The sequence below is a fragment of the Lupinus angustifolius genome, chromosome LG12 (assembly GCF_001865875.1).
Source record: "Lupinus angustifolius cultivar Tanjil chromosome LG12, LupAngTanjil_v1.0, whole genome shotgun sequence".
Classification (NCBI taxonomy): domain Eukaryota; kingdom Viridiplantae; phylum Streptophyta; class Magnoliopsida; order Fabales; family Fabaceae; genus Lupinus; species Lupinus angustifolius.
The window spans coordinates 346,389-356,095 of record NC_032020.1 but is presented as its reverse complement, the minus strand read 5'-3'; the positions used below and the strand labels follow the sequence as shown (position 1 = coordinate 356,095).

At 35.7% G+C, this 9,707-nt stretch overlaps 1 protein-coding gene across 1 annotated transcript; it reads left to right on the top strand.

Annotated features, from left to right (window-relative positions):
• Positions 1 to 8,936, top strand: LOC109362111 (probable copper-transporting ATPase HMA5). The gene is made up of 8 exons (XM_019607681.1): positions 1 to 257; positions 1,072 to 1,817; positions 1,978 to 2,449; positions 2,907 to 3,074; positions 3,446 to 3,700; positions 4,491 to 4,613; positions 7,677 to 8,162; positions 8,328 to 8,936. Exons 1-8 carry the CDS (start codon positions 30 to 32, stop codon positions 8,712 to 8,714), a joined length of 2,865 nt encoding a protein of 954 aa, XP_019463226.1. The 5' UTR covers positions 1 to 29; the 3' UTR covers positions 8,715 to 8,936.

Genomic DNA, 9,707 nt, shown 5'->3' with positions numbered 1-9,707 from the left:
GGTTCTTTATTTGAATCATTTGTACAGGAATGGAAAATGATGGTAGGGTTGATGATCTTAAGATACCATTGTTGGAGACTGAAGAAGAAGAATGTGTCAAAGATAGAACAGTTTTGTTTCAAATAAGTGATATAAAGTGTGCTTCTTGTGTAAACTCTGTTGAATCTGCAGTTAGAAACATTAATGGGGTCAAAAGTATCATGGTGTCACCACTTGATGGTAGAGCAGCAATCAAATATGCCCCCAAGTTCATAACTGTAAGTCACCCTTCAGAAATCATGCAAGTTTAATCGGCTGTATCAGTGTTTTAAATTACGGTTATAGTCATGTTGTGTGTGGGAAAATGCAGCCACAATATTGCAATTGTGCTGCGTGCGGGGAAATGCAACCGCAATATTGCGAAGCAGGGTGCAATTTAAAAAGTGGGCTTTATCAGGGTTTTAAATTGCATTTACAATCATGAAAAATGTTGCTGCAATTGTGGTTGTGATGTCTTTGCAGAGACTCTGCGACTGAAATATTGTGGGGCAGGGTGCAATTTAAAAAGAGGGCTATATTATGGTTTTAGATTGTGATTTCTGTCGTGGTTGTAGCGAAAATATGGCTGGCGTGACTGTAATTGTGATTGCGACGACGCACATGCGATGGAGGTTACTAAAACTGTAATATTACAGCCACAATTGCAATAGTGAACTGCAATTTAGAACCTTCACGAGCTTTGTAACATAGAGGCACTACTCTATTTTTATTTTTATTTTTTATTTTCATGAAAAAATATATGATCTTTATCACAATGGAATGTCTGGCATCCTTATTATACTGCTTTGTTCTTTTGTGTTGCTCTCTTTAAATTTACTGTGGATTTACCATATTTGTAAATTGTGTCCATAATATTTTTGCTTTTGATAGTCTTTGAAATCACGAAACTGCAATTGTGGCCGCATCAGTCTCATTTTCTAGCAATTCTTGTAAATGGAACCAAACTGCCATTGTGGTTGCAATTGAAATTGAAAAAAACCATGATTTATACTAACTTAGAGTAGTGATATTTCTAATGTAAATTTGTTGTAGGCGAAAAAAATAAAGGAAACGATAGAAGATTCTGGCTTTAGAGTTGACAATGTCCAAGAGCAAAACATATCGGTATGCCGAGTCAGGATTAAGGGAATGACATGCACAAGCTGCTCTGAGTCTATTGAGAATGCACTTCAAATGGTTGATGGAGTGAAAAAGGCAATAGTTGGTCTAGCTTTAGAGGAGGCAAAAGTGCACTTTGATTCTAACCTCACCAATGCTGACAAGATAATCAAAGCTATAGAAGGTGGTGGTTATGGAGCAGATCTTATTAGCTTTGGGAATGATGTGAACAAAGTGCATCTAAAAGTTGAAGGGGTTGATTCTGCAAAGGACATTGATGTAATAATGTCTTGTATCGAGTTAGCGGTAGGTGTGAATCATGTTGAAATGGATTTGACAGAACATACAGTTACAGTTGGCTATGATCCAGACTTTACAGGTCCAAGAACTCTCATTCATTGCATTCAAGCAGCTAGCTGTGGCCCCAAGATATATCAAGCAAGCTTATACTCTCCTCCAGGCCAAATAGGAAGGGATAAGGTGAACGAAATTCGTATGTATAGGAACCAGTTTTTGTTAAGCTGCCTATTTTCTGTACCTGTTTTTGTATTTGCCATGGTGCTTCCCATGTTTCCTTCTTGTGACAAGTGGTTAAACTATAAGATCCACAATATGCTCACTCTTGGGTTGCTTTTAAGATGGGTCCTTAGCACACCTGTCCAGTTCATAGTTGGAAAAAGGTACTACTACTACTGATACTACTGTTATGAGTAATTATTTAATCCTAGTTTCTTGTTATCTTTACTATTCATTAACCAGAGCCCAGAATGCAGTTACACAGTATCTATTTTCAACATATAGAGTTATTTATAATAATTTTAGCTTTGCTGTTATCATTAGGTTTTATATTGGTTCATATCATGCACTGAGGCGAAGATCTGCTAACATGGATGTGCTGGTTGCATTAGGCACTAATGCTGCTTATTTTTACTCGATATATGTTTTGATAAAAGCATCGACTTCAGATACATTTCAAGGACAGGATTTCTTTGAGACCAGTTCCATGTTGATATCCTTTATTCTATTAGGAAAATATCTGGAGATTATGGCAAAAGGGAAAACATCAGATGCTTTAGCAAAGCTGACAAAACTTGTTCCTGATAAAGCTTATTTGATAGAAATCGATACTGGTGGAAACATCATCACAGAGACAGAAATTGACACTCAACTTATACAAAAGAATGACATAATTAAAATTGTTCCTGGTGCCAAAATTCCCGTTGATGGTATTGTTATAAAAGGACAGAGCTATGCTAATGAAAGCATGATCACTGGGGAGGCAAGACCTGTCGACAAAAGTCCAGGAGACAAGGTATTGTCCATATTGTATGATTTTAGTTGCTAGTATTTTTCTGTTTGTGATTATGAGTGCAAAAGCAGCCCATAAATCAGGGGTGACTAGGACAAAAACAGGAACGAAAGCGAGCGTTGATGTTGTTGAAAGAGTTCCAAAACAGATAGGTGCGTAACAAAAGTATGAGCGAGTGGACGCACACCTTCACTCTGATGTGTTTACTAGTGACTAACTTCAAAAGTTGTATACTTTTGTTTCTGTACATACGCATTGGATAGAGGTTGATATATCATCCTGAATTTTCATTTTTGTGGGAAGGGGGTGTAGGGAAATATGTTAAATCTTTGATTTTGTTTTTATTTCCAAGTTTTGTAGTGTTTCAAGTTAGTTTAAAGTTGCTATGAAGAGTCATGAGAGGTGACAACATTATTCTCTAACAAAATACTAATGAGACTAGCATTTGCCTATAAAAAAGGTTATCAGTGGAACCATCAATGAGAATGGCTGCTTACATGTTAAAGCCACACATGTTGGATCAGACACTGCACTTTCTCAAATTGTTCAACTTGTAGAAGCTGCTCAACTTGCCAAAGCCCCAGTTCAAAAACTTGCTGACGACATTTCTCGGGTTTTTGTTCCAATAGTGAGTTCCTTTTTCCTAAGCTACACTTTTCTGGTTTCTTTTCCAGTTTTCCACTTTGAAAAGTAAGGGTTTATACTACTGTAGTGCCTTAATGTAACATATCTCCAAGTAGTCTGAGCTCTCATATGTTGATTATGGTAAATAAAATTTCCTAATTTATGCTAATCTTATTGGACTGAACATTTCAAGACACATGCCATCAATTTTCTGATTCTGTTTCTTGCCTCATCCTTTTGTTTATATACTAATCTTATTGGACTTGAAATGAAGCAATGATAAAGTTCCTGCATCATTTTGTCTCATTATTGACGTAAGCGTTGCAACAATATTTTATCTATGGGTAGCTTCTCAATTCATTGTTGCATCCTTAGGTGGTTGTTGCAGCACTCATAACTTGGCTGGGGTGGTACATTCCTGGGGAAGCTGGTATTTACCCTAAACATTTAGGACCAAAAGTAGTGGATCCATTTGAGCTTGCTTTGCAGTTTGCTATTTCTGTGCTAGTTGTTGCTTGCCCATGTGCTCTGGGTCTAGCAACACCGACTGCAGTCATGGTTGCTTCGGGCATGGGTGCTTCTCTAGGTGTACTCATCAAGGGCGGAGATGCACTGGAAAAGGCACATAAGGTAGTTAGACTATTTTTTTACCTTTTACTCTGTATCTCTCTTAGTTGAGGTGTAGCATATAAACTGTATGTATCACTACATGATAGCATTGTTCTGTATGATAGTAACTCTTTCTCGGCAATCAAAATTAGGTTGTTCTAAATTGTGTACAATTATGCGATTTACATTTTATTTCTATTGGTGATGCAGTTCTTTCATTTCCCCTTGATTGAAGTTATCTATTGTGATAAATAAACTGCTTTTTTGATTAAGTGGGCAAAAGATTTCGTCAACACTTATATTCTTTTCTTGCTGGTTGTTCCTAAATGACAATATCATCTTGCTCTGAGCTTCGTACTTGGGTTGTGCTGTCAAGAAATTACGACTGCACAAAAATCATTGTCAAAGGCATAGTAGTTTTATGTGCTATCATCAAAGACCCCATTGACTTTATTTCATTCTTGATGTTTTGGATAATCTAGTAAAGTGTTATCTAGCATTTATTTGATGCTAGTATGCCAAGTATTCCTTATTGTTAGGATATAAAGGAAAAGAGTAATTGTGAGGTGAAAGTTAAAGTTGTTAGAAGAATTAGTATAGTTATACGGGATAGGAGAGGAAGGGAATAGAGAGAATTCATCCAGAAGATTATAATTGCTTTGTAAAAGGGGAAACCATTGGAGGAGATAATCTCCTTTTTTTCTTCATTTTAGTCAATCATTCAATAAAATGGTCAGTTCTATTCTTGGGTTCCTAACACTTTTATCTTCCATTTTTTTCATGTGAATCTTGTTCATTGTTCTCAATGCAGGTAAAAATTGTTGTGTTTGATAAGACCGGGACACTAACAGTTGGGAAGCCAGTGGTAGTTAGTGCAGTGCTGTTTTCTGAATTTTCTATGGAGGAGTTGTGTGACATGACAGTTTCTGTGGAGGTACCTTTTTATGTTGCGTATGGTACTTATTCAGAAACTCGGATATTTTTGTAAAGAAGTTAAACAGAACAAGATAAAACAGAAACGAAGAAAGCTTGTAACTGTAATTTCTATATCTCAATCCTTGAATGATTACAAGAGTGAGCTCAGCTAACAAACTAACAATTAGAAAAGCTAGCTAACTCTAAAGCTAACTGCTTCTATTCTCTAATATGCCCCTTGAAACTGAGGGTGACTTTACAGATTGGAAGAATAAAGAAATGTGAGATGGTTTTGGAGAGAGAAATCTTGATGTAGCCAATGGTCTGGTTAAGACATGGACTCTTTCTCTTTCAGAAAAATGGATCCAATTAAATGTGTAGTAATGTTATGAAGGTTTGGATTGTGTGCCATAGCAATAGTGCTAAGGTTGTCACAAAGAATGAGAGGATTATGATAAGAGAACTGACGTTCTGAAAGTAAATACTCAACCCAAATCATTAATAATTTCTTGTGATAACAAGAGGCAAGGCTTTTGTATTCAGCTTTATTACCACTAGACCAGGATAAGGTTTGCTTCAATGAACAAACAAACAGGTATCTGAGATTGATTTCCTATCGTCAAGGTCAGAGGTGTAGTTAGCATCACAAAAAGCTGTAAGAGATAAAGGACTAGATGGTGATGCAGGTTGAAGAATCATGCCAAATGTAGAGGTATCTGTAATTGTAAGTTATCTTAGGATTCTCTTAACTGTTGTCTAGTGTATCTGCAGTGGCTGACACATAATGGTAGACTTTATTAACACTAAAGGCCAAATTAGGTGTAGTTACTGTACCATATTGCAGTACACATACAACTGATCTACCTAGTGTTTATCAAAATAATCCGATACTTCTTTAGTTAATTTGCAATTGCTAGCCAAAGGAGTATAGATATGTTTAGCAGCATCCATACCAACTTTCCTTATAAGATCTCTAATGTACTTACACTGAGAGAGAAATAGAGAGCCACGCGGAGATGTTTGACTTCTATGCGCCAAGGAAATAATCAAGGCTTTTTTAGTGCAAAAGTAGAGCTCGGGTTGTCAATAAGATGCTAGACATGATAAGAAGAAGAATAGCTAGTGACAATAATGTCATCCACATAACCTAAAACATATGGTTTATAAGTGGATGAGGTGTGGATAAACAAAGAGGTGTTACATTTACTGTTCTTTGAATGCCCTTAACAATTTTACTGAATTGAGTGTGAACCATTTTTAGGAAATGTTGAAAGACATTGGTAGTATTAAATTTCTGTTTAAGAAGCTATATCCATATGTGTCTAGTGTGAACTTCAACTATAGACAAATCGTATCTAAAGCCATTTTCGGAATAAATGGGTGCAGGATGCTAGACATCTAGATACAACAAATCAAAAGGATTGTGATAGACATTAGATGAAGTAGGAGAATGTAATCTTTCAGCTTTACCAAAACAACAAGCAATACAAAAGTCAAGGGCGATTTTATTAGAATGAGATATATTACAATGAGTAAGGACATTGTTTACAACTACCTCATGGGCATGACCTAACCTACATTGCCATAGAAAATAAGATGACAACGTATTACTAGAGCTAGGTACATTAGAAACATTAGCTGAAACAGTAGACATAGAACTATAACTACATTCGTACGTCGAGGTGGACACATGGGGAGTTGAAAACTTTGGTTGGATGTCATGAAATGCATGGACACCCTCTAGAGTGAGACTTATCCATAGCAAATTGAAACATATTATGAGATTTTTAGTAATTGTAACTTGTAAGGACTGGAAGTAGATTTTTTAAGGATAGTTTGACATTAGAATGAATACTGAATAGGAGGTTGAAAATTTGTGGTACCACTATGAGTTATAGGAGCTTTAGCACCATTACTCGTATAAATGTGTTCTGGTCCTAAGTGCTCAGTTGGCAAATGCACCATGGATGGATCAGAATTCAAATTATTTATGATGCTTGAGTCTGGGAACCACGCTTACGACTTAGTGTTATTGCCACCAGTCTAACAGTCATGGCATATGGGTTGTAAGTGTATGTATAATATGGACCAGGCCTAGTCTCATGTGGAGAGGAAGAGGAGTAGGTGAGCTGATAAGTGTTTCGGCCAAAGGACCCAGGATGACCAAAATGATGTAGTTGTGGCCTGGGTCCTGGGAGCAGTGGAGGAATGGGGAAATGCAGAATTTGGCTGATGTGACACTGAAGCATGATGTTGTGGCACATAGGACCTAGCATTGGGCACTGGTGCACCAAAGGATGAGATGTACTATAGGTTAATCTTGTAACCATGATGGGACGATGGGTACATGTGAATTGACACCATGTGAGGTAGTTCTCCGTTAACTTCGTAATTGGAAGCGGAAGAGTGAATTGAGGTGACACCGCCTAAAGAGGAGCAGCTGAAGTAGAATGCAGTGGGGAATTGAGAATAGGAGGATCAGAATGGAGGTACTAGCCGTTGAGGCGATTGATACCATGCAAAGGAGATAAACAAAACGAGAGAAAATAGGGGATGAAGAAAGCTTGTAACTGTAACTGTAATTTCTATATCTCTCAATCCTTAAATAATTACAAGAGTGAGCTGAGTATATATACTAGCTAACAACTGTCAACTTAACTAACAACTAACAACTAAACAAGTTAGCTAACTCTAAAGTTAACTGCTTCTATTCTCTAATAATTTTGATTGATAACAGTTAATTCTTATTAACAATTATGGAGCATAAGCCCGGAAAATATTGAATAATACAGAAGATGAAAACTGAATCCAGTTTTGATCAAGAAATTTAGTTTTATACTATAAAGTAGATATTAAGTATGAAAAACACTGGAAATAACATTTTGTCTTCATTTAATATAGTTTGAAAACTTCTAATTAGTGTGTCCTTGGATTTGGTATTGTATTCGAATTTCCATGTTTTGTATAGTTAGATTACAAACAAAAAGAGGCAATTCTCAATGATGGAAAAGTTTTTCCAATCTAAAAATCTAAACTTTATCTCTCCATAATATTTAAGCTAACTAATTCTACAAATTTTTAGGCAAGTAGTGAACACCCAATAGCAAAAGCTGTCGTGGCACATGCAAAGAGGTTGCGCCAGAAATTTGGTTCCCGCACTGAGGATGTCCCAGATGTGAAGGACTTTGAGGTACATGTAGGAGCTGGGGTAAGTGGAAAAGTTGGCAAAAGAACAGTTTTAGTTGGAAACAAGAGACTCATGCATGCTTGTAATGTTCCAATATGTTCAGAGGTTGAGAGGTACATCTGTGAAAATGAAATTCAGGCTAGAACTTGTGTTTTAGTTTCAATTGATGGAAAGATTGCTGGAGCATTCTCTGTAAGTGACCCTGTAAAGCCCGAAGCTAAACGTGTCATATCTTTTCTCCACTCTATGGGCATCTCAAGCATCATAGTGACTGGTGATAACTTTGCTACTGCAATTGCTATTGCTAATGAAGTTGGTATCGATGAAATCTTCGCTGAGACGAATCCATTGGGAAAAGCTGATAAGGTGAAAGAATTGCAGGTCAGTCTTGTAAGCTATTCAGCTATCTATTCAAAACTCTTGTTAAAAGACAGCTTTTTTAAATCGGATCTAATAAACTAATGTTGGTTTGAAAATAATGCATAAAGGTCTAACATCTTTGATGTTTAATTACTTTCTGATTCTTGAAACTGAAACTGTATGCAGATGAAAGGAATGACCGTGGCAATGGTTGGTGATGGAATAAATGACTCGCCGGCCTTAGTTGCAGCTGATGTTGGTATGGCTATTGGAGCTGGAACTGATATAGCTATAGAAGCAGCTGATATTGTTCTTGTCAAAAGCAGCTTGGAAGATGTAGTTACAGCCATAGATCTATCTCGAAAAAGCATGTCGCGTATTCGGCTCAATTACATCTGGGCTCTCGGCTACAACATTCTAGGTATGCCAATTGCTGCAGGGGTTTTGTACCCTTTTACCGGTATCAGATTACCACCATGGCTTGCTGGTGCTTGCATGGCTGCTTCTTCTCTTAGTGTAGTTTCTTCCTCTCTTTTGCTGCAGTTCTACAAAAAACCCTTGCATATAGAATAAATTTGATGCCCTTTTTCTCAATGTAAGTTGAGCCTTAGGTCTAATGTTTCACTTTTTCAAACAATTGATCTTCCATGTTGTGTTGATCAATGCTGAGTATTGCAGAAGAAACAATTACTGGGAATATAATTTTCAAGTTTAGAAGCATTCTGTGAGTGAATGCTTTATGGTTAACATTTGATCTACAAGTAACTTTTTGGTCCAAGGAAGAACTATTCTTAGGCTTAATCAAAATTAGTTTTGTCCCATTGCATTATCCTTAAGAGTGATATAAGTTGAAAAAAAGTGTGGCATAGTGTATGAGACTCTCACATAGTGGATTCTGGAGAGGGTAAATATATTCAGTCTTACACCGAAAACAGAGAAACTGTTTCCAAGATTGAATTTGTGACCTAATAGTCGCTAAATAACACCTTTATCGTTGCACCGAACTCATAACTATTTATTAAAATCAAGTAACAAATTGATTTTATAACTATTTCTAAATTCTCTCTAACTATGAAACCCAATTAAAGAAATGGATAAAACCAAAATTAAAAACATAATATAAGAACCATTTCAAAAATAATATATTCCCAGTCAATTAAAAAACATATGATAAATAAAACAACTGAATGGATAAATGTTAAGAATGAATAAATCAGATAAATAAATGATTACAAAATTAAATGTTTGAATTTCAAATTGAAGAATGATCATAGTTGACATCATCTATTACACACCTAAAAATTTATTATATATTTTATTGTGAACCAAAACCAAATTACACAACTAATTCTCCACCTTATAAGATGATTTCTTACCGATTGAACTTTCTTTAACACAACTAATTCTTTAAAATATTGATTATCAATTTTTTTAATTTTAATATGTTCTTTACTAATAATAATAATTATCATTAGCATCTTGATAGCCAAAAATATTAAATCATTTTTTTAATTTAATAAATTTAACGTGTAAATTAATACCTCTATAATTTATAAAGTTATATAT